This window comes from Plectropomus leopardus, chromosome 19, assembly GCF_026936395.1.
Source record: "Plectropomus leopardus strain MGB_pleo_1.0 chromosome 19, ASM2693639v1, whole genome shotgun sequence".
In the NCBI taxonomy this organism is placed as follows: Eukaryota; Metazoa; Chordata; class Actinopteri; order Perciformes; family Serranidae; genus Plectropomus; species Plectropomus leopardus.
The window spans coordinates 10,923,259-10,946,322 of record NC_142194.1 but is presented as its reverse complement, the minus strand read 5'-3'; the positions used below and the strand labels follow the sequence as shown (position 1 = coordinate 10,946,322).

General features: G+C 39.1%; 1 protein-coding gene across 3 annotated transcripts in view; it reads right to left on the bottom strand.

Annotated features, from left to right (window-relative positions):
• Window positions 1-22,385, bottom strand: part of LOC121958834 (poly(ADP-ribose) glycohydrolase) — a 28,320-nt gene extending 5,935 nt beyond the window's left edge. The window contains exons 1-15 of one of the 3 annotated variants that reach the window (XM_088070109.1): window positions 21,966-22,385; window positions 21,758-21,850; window positions 21,580-21,659; window positions 20,755-21,500; window positions 20,043-20,165; window positions 19,196-19,282; window positions 18,848-18,922; window positions 13,729-13,821; window positions 11,915-12,069; window positions 9,474-9,553; window positions 9,304-9,364; window positions 9,055-9,130; window positions 6,482-6,629; window positions 1,071-1,149; window positions 409-517 (exon numbers count right to left, since the gene is read on the bottom strand). In XM_088070109.1, coding sequence (XP_087926235.1) covers window positions 409-517; window positions 1,071-1,149; window positions 6,482-6,629; window positions 9,055-9,130; window positions 9,304-9,364; window positions 9,474-9,553; window positions 11,915-12,069; window positions 13,729-13,821; window positions 18,848-18,922; window positions 19,196-19,282; window positions 20,043-20,165; window positions 20,755-21,500; window positions 21,580-21,658 — 1,911 coding nt within the window. In that variant the 5' untranslated portion in view covers window position 21,659; window positions 21,758-21,850; window positions 21,966-22,385. Of the gene's footprint in view, window positions 1-408; window positions 518-1,070; window positions 1,150-6,481; window positions 6,630-9,054; window positions 9,131-9,303; window positions 9,365-9,473; window positions 9,554-11,914; window positions 12,070-13,728; window positions 13,822-18,847; window positions 18,923-19,195; window positions 19,283-20,042; window positions 20,166-20,754; window positions 21,501-21,579; window positions 21,660-21,757 lie in introns of all 3 variants that reach the window. The other 2 variants (XM_088070110.1, XM_042507973.2) reach the window with 2 other exon arrangements.
• Between the last annotated feature and the right edge of the window lie 679 nt (window positions 22,386-23,064).

The window sequence follows — 23,064 nt, the reverse complement described above, 5'->3', positions numbered from 1 at the left end:
AACAAGCAAATGGATTGACAGTAAAGTCATTAAATCTGTGAAAACCAAATATGAAGTGAAAGATTACTGCAGCCGTACATTGTTAAAAAGACATGACAATGGAAGATCAAAGTGTAACATCAAAGAGCAGCGGTAGATTGCCCCTACACTTCCACTGCCATAAATTATACAAACTCTGTCTATAAAACAAAAAAAGCACTTACAGCAGCACTCATCATACAGTTACTAATACTCATTTTCAGTGAGCTGACATAATTTGTTTTTGTTCTGAAGTGGGTTTTTTTCCAAAGGCACAACCCAGTTTTCATGTTTTATGACAAGCAGAGCAAAGATACTTAACAAAAAGATGAGATAAAGAAACAAACAAAGCAAGCAGGATATGCAAATTAAAGAAAAATTAAAGATAACCTTGTTAAGCTCCCGGTTGAGTCTCATTGGGTGAAACTGCTCAAGAAAGTTCTTGAACTGCAGCGCATCGATGGCCACAATCTCTGTGCATCTTCTCTGCCAGCCATCCCTGAAACAAATCAGAGACTTGGTTTTTGCACCATTTCACGCACAAAAAACAGCTGGGATTTAGTCAAATTAGGGAAATTATTTGTCGTAGCTACATCTACGATAGAAAGGTCAGGGGATGACCACATTTATTGCGATTCTTTCTGAGGGAACCATGAATCTCTGTACCATATTGTAGGTGGCACTACAGGATCCAAAACTCAGTAAGATCAATCTTCTGGGGCCAATGATTGTCACCACAAAATTTGATGGCAGTCCGTCCAGCGGTTGGACCAGCTGAAATTGACCTTACACCACTTAGCACCGCTACAAATTATTGTAAAGAAGGGGTTAAACCATAGACTGTTTAAAAAGCTATAGACATAGCCAATGTGATGTCACCAATTGGTTTGCGGAGTCCTGTTTTGAAGCCTCAAGACAGTGGCCATTCAAGGAACTGCAGTTTTTGGCATTTCATTTTTAAGCCCCAGAGGGTGCCCCTTGTGGTACACACATCATTTCATTACTATTTAAGCATTTTAAGCTGTTTAAAGCAGGTAGGTACAAATAAATACCTTGGAGTTGTGTCCTGGAGGCTGCCATCCCACTGGTAGGTCTGCGAATAGCCTGTGTATTTACTATACTGCTGCGTACCTGGAGATAACACAAAAAAACATTCCTCACAAACTGCAAATTATTAACACGTTGATTTTGATTTTTAAACATGGCCAGAGTGAAAGAAAGAAAGAAAGAAAGAAAGAAAGAAAGAAAGAAAGAAAGAAAGAAAGAAAGAAAGAAAGAAAGAAAGTGCCATTTATACACTACAAATGGTGGATAAAATATGCCAAAAAGAACGTGTGACAGCTATCATACCGTTAAGCCAACAACAGCATCTTAACTAAGGATCTAAATATATTTAAATACCCATTCATATGAATAATAAAATAACAAACAGCACAGAGAAAAGGAATTATCTGCAACTGGTTACTCTTTCGAATGTTTGCATAGACATTCGACAAAACAAACTGCTATAAAGATTAATCGTAATAGCAAATGGTTTTCAGGGTGTGTGTCTGCGATTCTGCCTGACGTGATCGGATGAAACAGGAGCAGCTGTCTCCTGACAAAAAGAAGGTCAAGTTATTACCCCCCTTGAAACAACGTGAGAAGCAACAACTGACCGTCAGCCCACAGGGGAGCACTCAACACCAGTAAAAAGGGGGAGTGGCGGGTGGGGAGGCAACAGCACAGTCAAACAAATGAGGCTATAAATTAACTTCCCATTCATTAGCGCTCATTAGTACCTGGCTGTCGAGAGCACTCGCTGAGATGCTTCATGCTGCAAAGTGAATAAACCAAGTGATTAGTAATGGGGCCTTGGTCAGCAGGTAATGGGAGGTGCAGAGGGGGGGAGGGAATCTCTAGAGCGCACTCCGCTTGACAGACATTTCACTAATAATCAGCCTGCCTCCCTCTTTTTTTTAAAGTAATAAGTGCAATTACTGTGTGAATAAGACACTGAAGCATCTTATCTAGTTCACCAGTATGCCATTAAAACACAAATTAGAAAAAAAAAGCAGGAAGGGCAATACACTACCTACGTTTATATTTACTTTATGGTAGGCAAAGTCATAAAAACACCAGAAACTGCTTTTTACAATCCAGCTAGTGTAAACAAAAAGACATTAGGGCTAAATAATCAAAACTTTATCAGAATACCCAGTATGGCCTACTGCAGTTTTTGTTGATCCCAGGAGTTGCAATTGTTTTTTAAATTAAAAATAATTCAAAATACCATTTTAAACAATATTTTGTCATGCTGCAGGTGTCCTGTCGTACACATCATATTCAACAGACTTCGGAAACCATTTATACTAGGTACAGATCACTGCATAAAATCACACCATCATTGTTTTATTTTGATTTTCAATGAAAATGAAAATAATGATTATTATTCTCTCTGATATCGCAAATCATATCACAATAACAATACAAAATATATGTCAAAATAGCTGCGATTGGATATTTTATCAGAAATAGCACAAATAGATGATAACTGATTGTGCTGTTCACTTCAAAATACTATACTCATAGATTAACTTGTGCTACCTTTTTCAATTGGTCGCAGGAGCACATGATTTGGTGGCACCTTTTTTTCATTTCTATTTTTATTCAATTTCCTTTTTCAAAAAAATTCTCATAGCTGAAAAAATAAATTAGTTGAAAAATGCACTACTTAAGCTCTGATGCTGCCACATCTCTCTGTAGCCTTGCTCAATGTCCCGCCCACAGCACTATCTGATTGGTTGAAGACAAAATGAAGGCGCTCTGGTGAGTTTGCAGTGCTTTGTGTAGAATAAGGTGGTAGATATTACTGACGTTTTAAGAAACATCACAATCCTCTACAGTGAAATATTACAATTAAAATTTAAAAAGTTTTAAGGAGTCATTTTGACAATATTTGTTAAAAATCATTAAGCATGTTAAGTTTCCTATGAGACACCACCAGCAGACGTTTGCATGTTAACTATGCATACACCTGACCTTTACTGGTCCTCCAAAAATATCATATGATAAACCGTATTTGCGTTTGAATGGAACAACCTTCAGGCACAATATGAATTGTGATTTAGATTTTCTATGTGGCCCATTTCTCATTTAAAAACCATTTGTTTGGCCACAGAAAGATGTGTTTGGTTATTAGAGGTGATTTGTAAATAAATAATAGGTTGCGTAAAACTCAGCAGGTATGATTCTGATTGTTCCTTTCATGTGTAAATACATCAAAACAAAATGTCTCATATTTTTGGTGGACCAGAGACTGTAAAAGGTCAGAGGCGCATCTCATTGCCACTAAGGAAGTTTTACTGTGAAGGTCTGCATGTGAACAAACTAGAAAAACTCTGGTTTTCTGTAAAAAATGTGTACATTCTCGTCCAGAGACAAGAAAAATGTCTTTATATCTGCTACTTGTGTCAAGCTTGCACCACATTTTTTGGTCAGTGCTGCCATCGATGAATCATGTGACTTCTCCTTGATACTGTTTATACTTCTGACCGCCCCGATGGCAGCCACATATCTAGCAATCAAGGAAAATCCAATTAGGCCTGGGCACTTCTGCAAATTTCAGTGCAGAGCTAAGACCCATTAGCTTCCCTACTGTATGCCAAAACGTATCACGGGGGGATATGATTTACCACATGGCCACAATGCAGCTAAGGCTTGGTCTTGGCTTTTACAACGGGGGACAAGAGATACGGGCAGGGTTTAATAAAGATGATGGAATGGAAGAGTCCATTAGCAGAGCAGGTCTTGGGCAGGTCTTCCAGCTATAATTAATTCTGGGCCCCACTAATAAAGTTAAGTGGCGTAAGTGGAGGCGAGGGAGAGATGGCCTGCAGGAAGTCTGAAGGTGACTCTGCCAAAGCGAGAAGACCTGATGCAGCGGTATGATTGCTGATCAAAAGGGCGGAGGCTCTGCTGCCTCACTTCCTGTTCTGATCCAACCCATTTGTTAATGCAATGTTGAGGCAGTTAAATCCATTTATTGGTGGTGGGTATTTGTGATGTAACAGTAGTTCACGTCATGAACCTGCATTTATTACAATGTGCCATTTTAGAGCTGGGATCGGCAGTGTCAATGGGAAAAAATTCCATAATACATTTCAAGCATATTGTAATTTAAGTGGTCTAAGAGAAAATTAGGCATCTGCACCTCTCTTGGCTCCTTCAGGCCGTAGAAAATCTAGGCTATGACGGGATGCTTCAGCCAATTTACAGGTCATTTTAGAGAAAGGGCGTTCCTAAAGGCTGTTTTACAATTGCAGATACACATGCACGTCCCATCAGTGAAAGCCGGATTCAGTGGCAGAGAATCCTGCAGAGAAAGTTGTTATTCCAGCATTAGCAACAACTGCCTACACAGCAAAGCAACGCAAAAATGGAAGATGGACCTCTTTAAAAGAGAGCCTAAAAGAAAGTCTGACAATAAACAAAATAAAACATGTCAATATCAGTAAAGATGGACAGAAAATGTTGAAAACAAAGGCTCACTGCTGTGGTTGAAAATTCATATTTGTGTAGTTAACATTAACTAGAGCCTCAAATCACAGCATGTCCTCTGAATCATTCCCCACTGCTACAGACAACCTCCCATGAAGGAGAACAGGCAGCAGCTCCAGAAAGAGACCCTCAGTCACCTGCTGCAGCAAAGCCCAGCTCCAGGGGACCACCCAGCCAACTCAACAAACTTTCTGTTGCTGCCTTTACACAGCTTAGATCTGACGCTGCTGCTGCTGCTGCTGCTGCTGCTGCTCGCCGCCAGCTCGCTGTAACACCCTGTGCTAGGGAGTTTGCACTGGCCGGATCTGAGCCACCTCTGCTGCCAGCTGAATGTAAGGTCCACTCCCAAGCTGTTGTCTGCTCTCCTCCCAGCAAAGTGGAGGGACAGTGGGGTGGTTAGCTAGTGTGGGGCACAAAGAGGCTGAGGGAATGTTCTGTATGCAACTCTACAATGAAATCAGATTAAATAAATCAATGTAGGGGAAACACTGGGTCACTTTATGAAGTGCCTGCATATGACCATGGTCAACTGGTGGGAGAGGCTAATGCATAAGAGGAGAGAGCTGCAGGATGAAGGGGTATTTTCAAATTCTGCTCTTTTGCCCAGATTTGTGTCTACCCCAGCTCTAATAAAAGATGTTCTCTAATAGAATGATAAAAACTGAAAACTGCATGTTGTATAATATTAATACACTATTTCACTATGTTGAAGCTGTTTTTACTTTAGCTTCAAGAGCTGTGGTTTGTTTTTACACATCTGCACAGCACACTTTTCACACTTGTTTTAGGGATGTTTTGGTCTCCATATTTTGCTGGGGAGTGAGTACTCTTGTATTTCATGATTCTCTTTGATACAGAGCTGCGGACATGCTGGCAGTGAGTGACACGGAGGACATGTTTGGCACAGAGGGAGAGAGAGGCTGCTCTTCTGCTTAGAAGTGGTGAGATTACAGCTCACAGCAAATTAATTCACTTTTGTTTGATATCTAGTGTCAGCAAAAAATGTTGTGCATTTGCGATCTGTCATTAGCGCCGTTCGCTTGTTTACTATATTAAGTGAATGCAGCTGTCACACTGAACGTCCCATTAAGCCCCATTCAAATTTGAATATTTGCATTAAAACAGCCAAATCAACTGGCATAATTCTGACTCGGGTACAGCCCTAGATGTCCGACAACATGTATACAAACATGACGTACTTACATAGGGCTCACTGGGTCTATTTAAATATAAGTGGTCATGACTTTTAATAAACCAGGTTTAAATGACTTTTATTGTTGCAGAATGGCATCTGGATTGCGTAAGCATCTGTCATTATTGATAAGCTATTACTACATTAGGTAACATTGGTTTTCTAACCTCTTCATCAAATGCAATCAAGCAGCTACAAGAGTCTAGACAAGCGGCTTTAGACAGATAAAAGAAGAAGCAAAAACAGACAGTAGCCATCAGCCTCCTGCTGGGACTCCTGCAGTCTCGCTCTTGTTACTGGGGCTACTGGCCTGTCCTAACCTTGTTTGTTGCAACCACTCAAATGCAGTCTCTGGGAATTACTCAACAGAAAGACACCAGCAGAGCAATCAGGACAGCCCAATCTACAACTCCCGACTGATGCGACCAATAAAAAGCAAACATGTGACAAAGACAGATACAGAAAACAGGGCAATTGCTACAGACATCCTTGGGCCTCTTGCTGAGCCAGAATGTGGTAAATTGAATGCGTGTACTTCAAGCTGTGTGTGACTAGAAACGTCTACTATGTTTCTTCTGTCAAATTATAGGTCAAGCATAAGACAAGTGAACCCGCAGGCATTATTGATCTGATCTGGATCAATAGACTAAATCATGAATAATTAAATAATAAGATTTGTTAAGTGAAAATAATGTTATTGCACGAGGTATGGGAGAGTTTTTGATTACAGACCTGTGATAATCAGACATTCATTATCATCCAGGGCTTCAGTGAAGAGGCGAGAAACGATGAGCTCGGGGTTGATCAGAAAACGGATTTCCTCTTGGACGAGACCGGAGCTGGTGACTCCTCCTCCCACAAACTGATTGGCAAAATCCACCTGCAAATCAAGACAGATGAGTGATGATGAAAACACTGTAGCCTCATTCTCACTGCTAAAAAAAAAAACATGCTAACATGTACAATCAGCATTCACTCGCAAGTCAAATGACTCTGCAGACACAGGTATTTATTGCCTCTGGCTCTGGTCGGCATCGATGGGAACACAAAAGCCCAAGTGAACATGCCAATTTTGGCTCCTCAACCAGCAAGATGCAACAATGTGCCACCACTAATTGGCATCTGTCTCCTCCTAAGCAGCACTAAAATACAGATCCAAATTAGTCTGCACCAAGTTTGTAAGAGAGGCTGAATAAGTAAGAGATATACATGAGAAGTTAGGTTTTCACAGACCACCGTCCATCCTGATGTCTTCAGCATGTCTGTGACATCAAGTAGAAACGCCATATTTTTAGTGGATTTAGTCGTGTTTAAAAAATCCACATGCATGCCCTAATTTTTGGTGGGAAAGGGGTATGTTGAGCATAAATGCCCTTACAGCAATGACTGGATTTTGCACATATTCTTGCACTGTGAAAAGTATAGTTTCTCAAACTTGAACGGGTGGAAAACACCTTATGAAAGGGTCTCAGTCCTTTTTCTTTTATTTGTGACAGAATCCCTGACAAGCTGATTGGGAAGGTGGCCCGAGGTACTCACATTACTCAGACATATGTCCCCCCATGGTGAAATGAGCTCTCCCCAGGAGCAGCACTTATGTGTGCTGCTGCCAGTAGCAAATATCAAAACAAGAGAGCAGCCCTACAGTCCAGAGTAAACATCTCCCCCCAGTCACAACATACTGCTAAATTGACTGCTGACTGATGCCTTGCTGCTTGTGTTCTTTTGGATTTGTCTGCAGATCTACGGGGGATTCTGATTTACTTGTTGTTGTTATTTTTGCTCTGCTTATGATTCAAAAGAAAATTTCATTGTTTCAGCTCAAAAACAGACATGACAACTCATTGTTTCAGTCAGAGAGCAGCCATGCGGAACATATCGTCCAATTTCTGGACTGACAGTTGTTGCTCATTGGCCTATAGACAGCGCAGACCAACCCCGTAACAACCCCAGGAAGAAGTTGCAAAAGGGTGAGCAGCAGCCTGAGAGCAGATCTCCCCAAACTGGTCACTCAACTCTGGGACAGCAAGCCAAGCCTCCAAAGTCGGCTTTGACAGGCTGTCAGCACCCTCCTACCCCCCAACACACACCCCAGCAGAGCATCCATCAATCGGGGCCGCGGCGTGCCCCAAAGCTGGTCATGTGTGCACATCAACTGTCAGCTTGTGGCAACTGGAGGCAAACAAAAGGTGAAAGGCAGAGCGGGCCGTCCTGACAGTGTAAAGGAAGCGCGGTCGACACAGAGAGCATCGGAGGCTCAGAGGCCTCGACCCCAGTCCCAGCACACACTTCCTCCGACGTGTCATGGGCTCCCTCAAAGGCCTTTTCAGCAGTAGTAAGCAATCTGGGTGAAAGACTCCACAATGTGGTGGCTCAGTGACTGACTACAACAGAGGGAGAAGAGGATGGAGAGCTGAGAACCAGGTGGTGTATCTCCCAAACTAAGAGCTCCTTCAAACAAAAGAACAGTAGTCCCTCGAAATCATGTCCACAAGTAAACACTATCGCTGTACTTCTCCTTTTTGCAGGGCGGCTGCAGGCCATTTGGGTGCCGTAAGCATAATTGCTTTGTTGTGAGCCCTGTTCCCCCTACCCCTGCCTATTTTGTCTAATGGTGCCTACTGTAGTTGTGCTTCATTATAAAGGAGCAGTGTGTAAGATTTAGGGAGATTTAGAGACACCTCGCTGTGGGGGTTGCAGATTGCAACCAGCTGAAACATCTCACTGTTAAAACTCCTTCGAGGTTCATTTTTCAGGAGGTTTTTAACAAGAGCTGAATAATCCACAGAGGTCTCTTCCTCTCCAAAATAAACAGACCAGGTGATTACAGCTGGTAAAAACACAGAATCAAGCTATTTCACATAACAATTCTGTGTTTCTCTGACATTGTTTAGCTCATCCAAGCCCAGCACCGGCTAATGTGTGCTCACCTACTCTCTGATCCAGACATTTAAGGAGGTTATCCGCAGAGGACTCATCCACTCAAAAAAAAAAAAACGGCAGAGATTTAAAACGGTAACAATGATTAAAGCACTTTTCGAATTACAAATCAGTCCTTCTCAGACACTGTTCGGCATGTCTGAGATGGGCCACTGGCCCAGCAACTTTAAATGATGCCATCTTTTTTCTCTGATTATTTCTAATCCAGACATTCAAGAGGATTTTACAGAGAGCTGAACTATCAGCAGAGGTCTCTTCCTCTCCAAAAACATGGATCCAATGATTTAAACCATTAAAAACACCAAATAAAGCAGTTTAATGTTACACATCAGTGAATTTCTGACATCTCTACCTCTGCATCTTACCTGAAGCATTCCATAGCCATCATCTTCAATGGTCCCTTCACAAGTAATGTGGAGCTTTGTGAGCTGAGTCTGTGAGCTGCAACACAAAGAATAAATCGTTTTCCAGTTATCAACTGCAGTTAAGAATATAGATTGTTGCTTACTTCCAAACAGTCTGGATGTAGCAGACTGTAGGGATTATGATCAGACACAATTGACACACTACTATTACTACAATTTATCTTTGATTACGGTGTCAATATACGACACCTTTTCCAATTCAGAGGTTCATCCAAGCTTTTCCGTATGAATGTTACAAGTCCAGTGGGCTCTGAAAAGTACAAAAAAAGGGAAAATAGGAAATATTCAATATTGTATCTTACTTTAAATCAATATTGGCGTATTGTGGCAAAATTTGAAAATGAAATCTGAACACCTACTTTGCTCAGTGACACTTTTGAAATAGCACATCAGGGTTTTCAGCTTCTCAATCTTCCTTGAAGAGCTCCCCTCAAACAGCCTAAAGGAAAGAGATTATGAACTGAATTCAGTTCTTGATATTAGATTACATATTTTGTTCTTATAAAAATAAAGCTCTTGTTTAAAACATGAAAGTATAACAGAATTAAGGACCTTTTGAATAGTGAATGCACATTTCGTGATTTTGAACACTGCTATCTGGCTTTTTATTTTAAGTTTGTTGCTTGTATGTAAATTTTAATGCTGTTTGTTTTGACTTTAATGTTGTGTTCTGTTTGTTCTTTTTTTTATTCTTCATGCTGCTGTCTTGGGACTTCTTCTAAATGTTAAATAAAAACCAAAATAAATAAAAAAATAAATAAGAAAGCAGGTTTTATGGCACAACAGCCAACCACCAAGTCTTTTACAACTGTTTTTTTAACCTTAACCAAGAAATCCCATTTTGGTAAAAATCCCTCAAGGAAAACTTCTCCCAACAGCCAGCCCAGACAAGGAAAAAAATGACTCTCCAGTGCTGTCGAGACACAAGACCTCCACTTTAGCCATGTGAGTTCAGTCATGCTTTAACTTTTGATATGAATTAGTTCATCTCTCACTCAGTTTCCCTTTCAGTCACTCGCCGATTATGTAGGAGTTCCTTCGCTGTTACGACAATGGAGTCGCCCCGGGCTTGCCATCACAGAGTCACACTCATGTGCCACTTCACAGCACTCACACAAAAAAGGAACAGGGAGGGAAACAGGGCCCCCTCCTTGGGGGTACATTAAGAAGCCCTGTGTCCCTTTTAAGCAACAGAGTCCTCAGGAGGCAAAAAGGTCAATCTCCCTGAAAAATGACACACAAACGCGCACACACACAGCTGCTGGTAGCAAGGTGCAGTGGGTGCGTTTGAATGCACTTTGAGCATTAAGCCCACCATCTCGAACATAGCCCACCTAACATGCCATAACAAACAGAGAGAAATTTCATGTGAGCAAATGAAATACTGACAAAAGCTTGATGCACTGAGAGCCCTTCAGGGGCTGAGAAACTCATTTATGCAAGTCCTGCATTCTTTCTTTTTTTTTTTGTCAGTGTGGCCCCTAGAAACAATCGTGCGTCTTGTAGTCCTCAGGGCAAATGTCTTTGACATAAGCTAGCCACTAGTGAGAGCAGGCTTTTAGTAACACTGTATTGAGGTCTTTGAGGAATGGATGACTAATACACAATTATATAACATCAATAGACCCCTCACTGATGTGAAAAAGCTATGATGTAACTCAAGAAAAGGATATAAGTGACTACAGTATGAATAACAACTGGGTTTCTGCAACATCAACACAAGAGAGAATCTCTTGCAAAAATACTGAGCTAAACGCACTTAATGGTAAAGTAATAAAGCTTGCTTTTGCAGAATAAATTGAATGACAGATCCAACATTCAATAAGCAAAAACACAAACAGTCTTAATAGTCAGCTTTATCGCAATGCAAATAAGAAGTCTACATTTAGATGAAAGAACATCTGAAGATAGACAGCTTTGATTAGATTTCCTCTACCTATTCCTATGACACAAAAATGCACAAAAAAAGAGTTTGGAACTGACAGATCTTTATCAAGTCATAAAATCAAAACACTTTTTTTATTAAACACGCAATTTTCAAACCTGGCTTGCACCAAATTGGTAATTCAGGACCATTTACTGAAGCAGGCTAAAAGGACAACACCAACTTTCCTTTCAAATCACAGCAGAAACCTTTCTGTGAATGAAATACTGATGCAATTGAACTCTGTTGCAGCCTTCTGCAAAACAGCCAATGGCCTTCTCCATTGTCAAAAGCAGCCATCTGAGTCAATGTTAATCTAATTCCCTCCTCCATTTAGGTAATTACACTGTGATGCCAGCAGAGATGGGGGACATGACTGAGCAGTGATCTGCAGACTGGCTTTTGCATTACAGCACCCAGATGATCTCCACAGTGAAAGCTTGCAGGGATTTTAAATAAAAAAAAAAAAAAAAAAAAAAAAGTTCTGTCGTCACCTTTGTCATATTTCAGGCTTTTAAAGGGAAATGTTTGGCTCTGAACTACCCATAAAGAAGAGTATTTATTATCCCTTGTAAAAGTAAGTGCCAAAGAAAGTTAGAATAGTTCTGGTAAGTACTGCAGGTTAAAGGAGACGTCTTTTCCGTGGTTTAAAATGTGATTCTATGTTTTAAAAAGATAAAATCTTTAAGATTAGGGTGTAAATATGTCTGATCAATATACTCATTGTATAAGACAGTGTCATGTGTAATTACATCTACGTGCAATGTAAATGTGCTTTGACACCCATCCACAGCATAAAATGATTAATGAGGAAAACGTATACAGTAGTGCCCCCTCATGGATACCAAACTAGATGTCCCAGCAGCATCACATTACCTGAAGAAGTTGATGTCTGGGTAGTTGTAGTACTCTGTCTTCCTGGAGTTGCGTCTGGGGAAGGTACAGAAGAAGGCGTTGGCGAGTAGACATGCCACCTGCTCCTGAGACATGGTGATGGAGTGGTTCATGCCTTCCTTGAGGAGGGGGATCGGCTGGAAGAGGAAGAGACATACAACCGAGGAAGGGCAAAATAATTTGTTTTGTCAATTTGCCAAACAAGACATTGAAGTATGCTGCCTAAATGCACTCATTGGGCACCACTCTGTGCTTCTTGAATCAGCCATCACAATCACAATCAATGTCCATCTTTGCTCACAAGAGGTCCAGACTCCTAATAAAGGCTGTGGGTTTATAAATAAACAGCACATCTGTGTCAGTAACAGTAATGACAATGGAGAGAGCTTTTTTTTTTTTTATTACAAACAAACAAGAAAAATGACTGTTGGGCTACAAGTTACATTGCCAAAATGTTTGAAGGTGACCAATTTAAAAATAACAGCAATAATGCAGGATATTATGAACTGAGTTCAATTTGCATAATGTTTGACAGGTTTTCACATTATAGTAGGTCAGCAATGTTAAAGCACGTTTATTATATGTTCATAAGCTCTAATTTAATTGTTTGTGATTATCATTCCTCCAAATTAATCACATTTTTGAGGGGCTTAAAAAAAACCTGAAACTGCACATGCATTAGCACTTAAATTTGTGATATTTGGGTCTTCTGCTCAGCTGTGACAAAATGGCTCAATAGCGCACCCTACTCATTTTTTAAACACAATAGGTCCCACAGTACGTTTCACCTAAATTTGGAGGCATGTAACATCCCAAGAAATACAAAAAAATTTATTGGATTCATATTCTAACCCCAAAAGAAAATCAGCCGTTTCAAATTTATTTTTCTTTTTTTTTTTAGTTTCCAGACATTGCACTTTAGGGAACTACTCAGAGATTTCACCAGGCCGACTTTAAATACGGGGGGGTTCAATCAATAGATCTTGTCGATGCTAAACTAGAAAGCTTTTGAGTTTTCGTTGAACATCAAGTCCATAGCAAGGCACTGAATTTTTACGTATTTTTTACTGTATATGGTCAAATAGGCCCCTAATATTTTCAATAGGAATCCTTCCTAACCTGGTACAAAAATGAATATACATAATTTCCAGCAGCTGTACAGCTCACAGGACAAATGTCTAAATCAGGCACATAGTTTCCAGTGGTCACTAAAATCCATGGCCATGTTGACCAGTCACTGAAACAGACCACAGTTTTTTAACAGGATCATTAGAATCTTGTTTTTTTTTTTTTTTGGACTAGCTTCTCAGTTTTTATTAGAAAAGAACTAATTACAAAAATTATCATAGGTAACAGTAATTAACTATTACCCTGCATCACACAACACAACTTTCTGGGCAACATGTGCAGAGTAATGTTCATTTTGACGGCCCACAACAGCGAGTCTGTTTCACTCATCATGACATGCTGTTTTAGTACAAACCTGTTTGCTTGCGTTAATGTTTTTACTTAAGTGTTAAATGGTTTCTTTGCCAAATGAATACACAAAAAAACCCTTTGTGGTTGCAAACACAAACTGCTCTTCATCATTCACACACCAAAGAACAAGAAGACTGAGAGGACTATAAAAGACAGGTCAAACGACCGTCAATAGCTTCGTGCCTTGACCTCACCATTTTTACTACCATCTCACAAGATTATTTGTCATGTCGTGACCTTTAGGATCAAACTGCTGCAGTGATCTACCATGTCGCAGACCAGTGAGTCGGTGTCTGTTGGTTAGTAATGGTTGTTACCTTGGTACAGAGCTCAGATGCTCTCAGTGCTAATTGCACCATGTCTGGCAGTAGGGAGTCAAACAGATGTTCGGCAGCATCAGGCTCCAAGACCTTGGAGAGAGCGAGAGAGAGATCTGTTTATGTTTGTTGTTTTGCCACAAAACTCAGCTGCCACATTATTAGCTGTTTGGGTTGATTAGGGCAGATAGAGGACATACCAAATTACCAGCTTTTAATACCAAAATGTTGAGGGTTATTGTACAATTTCATGGGAAAACAAACATAAAGTGTACAATGTGACTTACAAGGATATACTGGCAGAAATGGAATATAATAACTGTGTTTTCTTTAGTGTACAATCACCTTAAAATAAGAATGGTCACATTTTCGTTACATTGGAATGTGCCATTTATATGGGAGCTGCCCCTCGTCCACGGAGTCCGCCATGTTGCACTACCATGTTCCTACAGTAGCCCAAAATGCACAAAGCAAACACAGGCTCTGGATGGGGCTATTTGTGTTTTTGCACCCATCACCACACTGATTTGCAAAATGAAACAGCTTTATTGAGGTTTTATTTTACAAGTTTAAAAAACTGGGTCCATTTATTTTGGAGAGTAACAGACCTCTGTGGATAATTTGGCTCCCATTAAAAACCTTGTGAACGTCTGGATCTGAAGTTATCAGAGAGATAAAGTGGAACAGACATAAGCAGGTACTGGTCAAGCTCTGATGAGGAGAACTGCATCTGATAACTAAAAATGTGTAACCTGAGACAGCTTTATTCAGGTATGTTATACCCGTATAAGAAGCTTGGTCTGTTTGTTTTGGAGAGGAAGAAACCCCTGCGGATAATTCTGCTGTCAGTAAAAACCTCCTGAACAATGAACACTGAAGTAATAACCAGAACCGAAATAAGTTAAATGCCACTAAAAGCTCCTAAATCTTACACACTGCTCCTTTAATGAATTGTAAGCAACACAGATTAACAAATTGCAATTCCCTCTTTGTAAAAAATAGTAAAATTTCACTAACTGACCTACAACACTGTGTTTGCAGATGTTAAACTGCTAGAGGGAAATGAAAACTTGAATAATTGACTATTAGCTCATATTGGACATTTAAAATGGCTTCATATCATTGAAATAAATCTAAGTTTAGCTGGACAGTTCGTCTTCAATAATATAGACAGAAACAAATATTAAAGTAACAATACTGCTTAAATGCACTAATGTATCTTGGACAATATTTACTGCCCGTATTTACACAGATATTGGCTACAAAATGTCAGAATGATCAATCACAAAGCAATTTCATCAAGGTTGCATCGGCCATGCCAGCTGATTAAACAGTCTTCCTGGAAGAGATGCAAATGACCAGACGTTTGAAATAGAAAGGACAGTGTGTTCCCAGGACAAGGAGCCTTGACTGGTGATTTAGCAAAGGACATTTATATTATGGCAAAGGAAGCCTGACTAAACACTGTCATAAGTAATGACCTGGTTGACATCATAAACTGCTCCTATGGGCGTAATAAATGAAGCCAGCTGACAGGGCGAGACGGTGGATATAGCTGAGGTAGTATAAGCCAAGCTCTTTAAATCAGCACAAGACAGTGCATCAAATCAAGTGAACTAACACTGTGTATGACTTGATACAGGTCTGTACATCACGCCAAACTGACAAAGTAATCAAGCAAGATGTGGGGGGTGTGGGCAGCAACAGACCAGAGCTCCCATACAGATTTAACACAACTCACTGACGCTCTTGTTCCTATTCCCAACAGGTCTGAGCTATAAAGCAATCTGCTTGACTGCGTCTGTGGACGTGTGACCGTGTAAAAATAAAAGACTTGTGAGCTCATAACCGTAAATACAACACTGGTTGGGCTGAAGAGAGAGAAATTGACCAAACCAATGCTGTCCGTCAACAGCTTTTCAGTTATTCATAAGATGTGCGTGCCGAGATGAATATTCAATGAGGGGTGCCTGGCCCGTCACTCTATGCCATTCATGTCTACGTTCCTCTGACACTCAAAATAAGTCTGCCCCACTGTCTCCACTCTGGCATCTCCAGAGAAAAAGTAACAAAGTGAAAACATCACATTGCATTGTCATTCCCCATTTTGCCCTTTGTATTGCACTAGAAATAATATATGAGATCCTCTCTGATTGTTTTTTTTTTAAATCAAACATATTCAACACCAACACTGTAATTTCTGGAGCATATGAACTGCTTTAAATCAGTTTTTTATACAGATACTGTACATGAAGCCTCATATCCTCCACCCCTTCCGCATATTCGACTATTAAAACAGATGTATTGCTCAGTCGAGCTGTGAATAAATTTGTGAGTTAGAGAAGTATAAACAGTCTTTGTTAAGAGTAATTGAGCGTATCAACTTTTTGCAATAATATAAAGCATAAATAAAACAAAAGTATTAAATGTGAGCTACAATGACAGTATGTGAAATACTATAGTTTGCAATGTGTGTAATATTTATTCATTGTGCAAAATAAGAAAAAAGCATGCTGGCCATTTCCGATAGTACATTTTGAAACTGATCTCAGCCAATACCAGTGACGTGCCCATATAATCTTGAATTCCTAAAAATGTCAGTCAGAGAATTGAATAAGCAAAGACAGTAAGTGTGTGTGCGGGTCTTCAGTGTGGCCCAGGACACATTAGTGTCCACACCGCTGAAAGAATGTGGTAATTTCCAGCTCAGTCCACTTCTTAATGTGGTGTAAGCGATAAAATCTCACAAACATTTGAGAACTAATTTGGAACATTCACAGCTGCACTTAGAGCTGTCTACTAATGATCCAATCACCCAGGACATCAGGCCTTAATATCAGGTGTAAACAGGACCTCACATGAAACACTACAGTGACTTTTAACATTTTGATAATTTTACAGTCAAACATGTAAGTTTTCCAGTATTCACTCAGCAGTGATTTTGACATACTATCAAATGGTTTAATGTGATCAGCTACAATTTATGTGGCATCTGACTTTAAATCCACGTCTATTTTAATATACATACTCGTTTTGGACAGTGCACTCTGACAAAATCAAGTGTTGCCATCCCAGTAGACTTAGCACATTTCAAATCCAACCACAACAACACAACTGGGCCGATGGCTAAAGCCTCTCAACATGCTCAGAAGTCCCCATTCGGACATGATTTATGACATACATACAGCACACAATTGATTCAACAGTATGTGGCTGGAGCAACGCACTCTCTGCAATGTAATGTCAGCCATTTTCATTTTTGACAAGGTACTAAACATGACCTTTTGGCAAAAGATTAAATTGTTTCTCAAGAGTCCCACTTTGCCTCCGAAGGGCTGCAACATTCTCCTGTGGGAAATCCATTACAGTTCTAGTACAAGATGACAGAAACACATTTGACACACTGGCATTCATGAAAACATGTTACATGTACTTCTTCCCTCAAAACATGTAGCTGTTGTATCCTGTGATACCATGCAGCAGAGTGGATGACTGCTCCCTTACTGCAAGGACGACAAAGCCTATTATTCGCCTTGTCCTAGAGGCTCAGGATTTTTTTAATATCAAATTCTCATGTCACAACACAGCCCATCTCTCCAAATGGACGATTCCCATCCCCTTCATGAGCCAGACAGTAGTACAGCCCTCCCTGATTTTCTATGACGCAGAGCGCATCAAAAGACAAAAGATGATGGATGGCCTCCAAACAAGGCTGGAGAAGATGCTGACAACTCTGAGCAACAACCAATAAACTAACTGTGATCTGGCCATCACGATGCAAGTCAGGCCTATTTCATCCTTGGCCTGTGAAGAAAATGAGTTAGCTGGGACCATAAAAAATAAAATAAAGATCACATAAACAACTTTAAAATAAGGCCTTATAATCTCAGCCTCAGAAATCAAACAATCAGATGTCCAGACAGCACAAAAGGATAAACTATGTACTAATCAATAGCATTTTATTGACTGTAAGCAACTTTTGTGACTTACTTTATGTAATGTTGCAAAACCATAAAGTGTGCATACACACACAAATACACAATGCTTGAGAAAGCCTTAGAACATACACCTTTTGACAAAACCTACAAAATTTTATTCCCGCGCTTTTGACTATAGAAGTATTTTTTTTTAATCTAAATCACTCTATATGGCTTGTTATACTGTATGTACTGTATGAATCCATGAATGGGTTTTCAAGTACTAGAAAAACAAACACAAGAAATAGGTCTGCATAGTAAGTCTGTCAATTTATATTGATTCACAATGCCACTTAAATACTGTTTATACCAAGCTAAATCTAATCTTGTGTCAAATGAGACATCCGTATCGCTGCGTCTTCCACAAACTGACGATATTATCCTCACTAACTGATGTGACATCTGCACTTTCTTTGACCCTGAGCTCTGTGAGAGGGACTAATTCTGGTTTACGATACCTTCTGTTGGGCAATTAGTAATCATTATTGGACAGTTGGTGTTTCATTAATCAAAAGTTTTAACATCTTCAACATGTGTGTCCAGCTGTGTTAGAGGTCGACCAATATTGTTTTTTCAGGGCCGATGCCAATTATTAATAGTTAATAAGACCTATAACCGATATTTGGCACCAATATGCATTTACAATAAAGATGAAAATCTCTCTGACAATATATAACATTTGGAATAAGACTAACCCCAACACAAAACTGTTTAAATGTCTTAAGCAAATGTTTAATCAAAACTGAAACTTTCAACATCAAATACAGAAAGTACCCTTTTTTTATAAAGTCCAATGGAAATTTAAATTAAAAAATGAATATATGACAATAGCTCCCTGATGTTTGACAAAGGGAAAGTTCCTCCCATGCTGACACTTTCTTGGCACTTTTTAATTAATTAATTTTATCACTGCTCATCAAAATAAAATGCCAATACAGATGATCTGGAAAATGCAGCCAAAAAATTGGTCAGGCCGATAATCTGACGACCCCTAATCTGTGTCTACATGTCTGTATGTATTAACTCATCACTCTTCCATAAAATAAATTGTGAGAACAAAGAAACTTCCTTCACTTCGTCCTCTGGGTTCAGGGATATTTATAAACACTTAAGTAATCATAACAGATATTTATATAATTTACCTTAGTGCAGTACAAACATAGTGCAGTGAAGTCCCATTTCTTGGCCTGGGAGGAATTGTACTTCAATATTGCATTCTGTAACAAAAAATAAATTAATATTTAAAATCAAGAAACAGAATTAATCTGAAATTTTTATTTTAAGTCAGAATTACTTTATAGGTATTAAAGCAACAAACAAAATGTCCAAAGATCTAAATTCTGAGATGGGCGCCTCTCAGTTTCTGGTCTTATGGCACCATCTTATGGCAAAGTCTGGTAACAACAACTACAGTACACTGACAGTGGCCCTCGTTCTATAAAGTTAAATACATTAGATTTACATATAAAATACAGAGATGTGAAACTTGCCTTCAACTCAAATGGACTTGTAAATTCCTTGTTTAAAGCTTCCTTGATCAGCTCCCACCGACTTCTATTCTGCAGTTCTAGTGTTTCCTGTGGAAGCACACATTTTGTTACATTTTTGCAGAGTAAATTCAGTTCGGCTTTTAACATAACTATATTAACATAATAATTGTTAACATATTAACAAATAATAACAATGCTGTGTTATTGTGCCTGATTCTTGCAGGGTTTAATGCAGTGATTTTTTTTGTTTTTTTGATAGGGAAAGGGAAAAGCAAGAGAGAGAGAGGGAATGACATGCAGCAAAGGACCTGGGCCAGACTCGAACCTGGGCCGCTACAGTGAGGACTTGATGTTTCCTGTTCTACCCAGTGAAATACCAGGGTGCTACTACATAAATTTATATGATAAATATCAAGTATTGTGCCTCAACTTTTCCGTACAGTAATTAGCAACTTATTCTGTTTCATTCATGCACAGGCAGATTTCAAACATGAAAAGGGAACGTGAACAGCTGCTCTGAAAAACTATGGCTCCAGCCTGTATGAATAGGAATCACAACTTGAGGGAACTCTTGACAGTCTTACCTAAAATGATATTTCAATAAACAAGTTTAATTACGTATTTCTCATTGGTAGCAATAAGATTGAATATGCCTTCTTCAGTCCGGCATATAACGTGATAGCACTGTTTAGATGATCCATATTAAACCTGTGGTGTAAAATCTGCACAATTAAACGCAGTCTTGTGCATATTTTAAAGTGCCATTTATATGTCATTTTAACATGTCCATTACTACAATTGTTTTTTGACTGTTTATTGACAGGCCTATAAACGCTTGGACCATTACCTCATCCTGTACAGGAAACAGGTTACTATTGGAACAGGGCATCTTGACATGGACATCATCCCAGGTGTCCTTAAACTTAGTAGGATATGGAACAGGAACTTTACCACTCTGAAGAAGGTCTGTCTGTCAGTGGGAGTGAATGAAAACAAATGTTTTTTTATTTTTTTAAAGCAGAAATATCCCCCCTTTACCATCACCTCAACCCCACAGTACCCCCCCTACTTATAAAGGCAAATAAATAAAATGATAAAATAGCACACATAACTATCAAGTAGAATAAGACTTAAGAGGTAATTAGATTAAAAATAAGCAACAAGTAAACAAAGAAAATAATAATTTGAAGAAGAAAAAAAGGAAAGAAAGAGGAATCAGCTGGCAATACACAAGATCAACCATGTCAACCTGCCCCCTGAGATAGTAGAATTTCTCATTTGAGCCAAGGACAGAGAATTTAATCGTTTCCAATTTCAAAAATGACTTTAAATCGTGCAGCCAGGACATGTTTGAAGAGGGTGGCGTTCTTACAATTTAGTCACAAAACCCACATAAACAATATGTTCTTATTCTACAAACTATTGCTGTTATAGGCTGACTCAAAACCCCGCAAAAACACTGGAATGACCAATCAAATCAGCTTTTTCTATGATATAACCACCTGACGGTCTGTAAATAGTTAAAACAAAAAGAAAAGAAAAGACAGAATCTCACTAACCCTTATCATCACAGTGTGCTGTCCAGGAATATCCTTCAGCGGAGGAAGCGGTGCGCCACATTCAGGCATTCTCTTCAGCTCACCAATTGGCGTCCCCAGCCATTTGACATCAGGCTTGACAGCAGCAGAGGTATTTCCCTTGTCTCCATCCTGTTTGTCTGGAGACTTATCTGACTTGCCCCGTCTCACAGGTAAATCTGGTGATGAGATCCCTGAAAAGAAGTCTGTTATTTTGGCATTTTGTTTGACAGAACCCTTTGCTGAGCATGTCTCCATTTCCTCTTTCTCTAATCCATCATAATTTTGGGCAGGTGCCTGTCTTAGCTCACTCCTTGCAGGATCCTTGGAGGCTGGTGACACAGGAGTGTCCTCATCGAGGTTTGGTGGTGTCAAAGGTTGCGTTTCTTCATCTGAGTCAGATACAGTATGCTTTTCAGCTTTTTGGCAGTCTAGAACCTGAGCTGAAGTGCTTTGAAAGCTACCATCATCCGCGATCTCTACATCCTCTTGGGTTTGGCACACTTCAGCTGTACTTTTTTGGGGCTTAACCAACCATCGTCCAAGAGTATTTCTGATCTTCTGTTGCGATCTGGGGCCAATTCTTTGATGGAAACGTTTTGTCTTAACACCTCGCAAATGATCTGCTCCAGTCTTTGGCTGCATATCCATCTTCGTGTCGGTGTTGTTTTGCCTCCTTTTGTGATCTACTGTTGCATTATCTCTGCTCTGAATACATAAAGATGAGACTGAAGAATAGAAAAAAAAATTAAAAGAGGGAAATACAAATAAATACTCTGCCAGAAAAATATTAGTTAAGCAAACTACCTTGGGGAGAAGATGAAGGGGCACTGATTTCAATCCTGAGTCTCTTTGCTACAGATTCAAAGTCTGTCAGCGCAGTCATCCTAAACAAGTAGCAACACATTAGACATGTCAACATATTTTGAGACAGGTGCGTCTTGGCGGCTAAATAAAGATGAAAAAACACTGGATGTACACTCACAATACAACTTGAGCTGATACCAGGATTGAAGTGTTATTTGGTTTCGTCCAAACTTGTTTCTTGGGCAGTCCTTTTTTCAGTAGGTGAGCAAATCTTAAAATATAGTATGCAGCCATACATGACGCTATCAAACTTTTTCAAGCAAGTACATGTCGGTGCATTTACGTTATTGTTTCAGTCAGTGGTTAGGAACATAACGTTTACTTACTTCTCCGTGTTGCCGACTAACTAATGAGCGTTAGCGAAGCACCGATAGTGAAAGAAGACGTTGTTTCGTAAGTTAATATATTTCAGACTTTTGCCGTCGGTCTTTATAAGTTTCTGTACAACAAAAAGGTGACAGACAATCCAAAAAACACTGTGGACAAACCATTAGCTAGCTTACATGCTAACTAGCTTTGGACTTCAACGGCTTGTTCAAATAACCGAAAAACAATTTAGAAAAGCGTCAGGCACTAGAGCACGTATAGCATAAACTCCAAGCTTTCGGTTAAAATTAGTTGAAGCGTACGCCACAGGAACATTTGTCGGTTTTAGTAAATCTCAAAATGCACAATGGTACTTAAAAGTGTCCCTGAACCCTGCAATAACAGTGCAGCTGTTCAACGCGAGAAGACTTCCGCGCGCCAGTTACGTAGCATCTGCTGAAATATCGCGAGATTTTCACAAGCAACCTCTCAAAGGTTTATAATGGCAAAGCCTATTAAAATACTGTATATTGATGTATTAATACCAACAATTTCCCCCCAAATATGAACAATAAATGCACTTTTTTTAATTGTGAAGGAGAAACTATTGAGCATGTTTTTGTAGACTGTTTTTATGTCACCTCTTTTTGGTTTGATTTTCAAATGGTACTTTTAAAAAAAAAAAAAATTAAAAAAAAAAAGTCACAGTAACAAAATAAGACACATTACTCTTTTTTTAAAATCCCAGCTTTTCAGCTGATGAAAATTGTGTAATTAATCTGATTATTATTTAAGCAAAAACTATATACATAACATATTTTGGCTAAAAATTTTTTTTTTAAAAATCGTCGAAATTGTCAAAAACCATTAGATAGTTTAGACATTTCAGTTTAAGTCCATCTCTACAGCAGACCATGGAGGTTTATATTTTTTTTCAATTATCATGTATAGTATATTTATATTATTATATTATTTATTTATCCTTTTATTTATAATGCAATTGATTTCATATATATTATGGTTTATATTTCATAAAATAATACATATTATATTTTATAATATTATTATTTAGATGTTGTTATTATTATTATTATTATTATTATTATTATTATTATTATT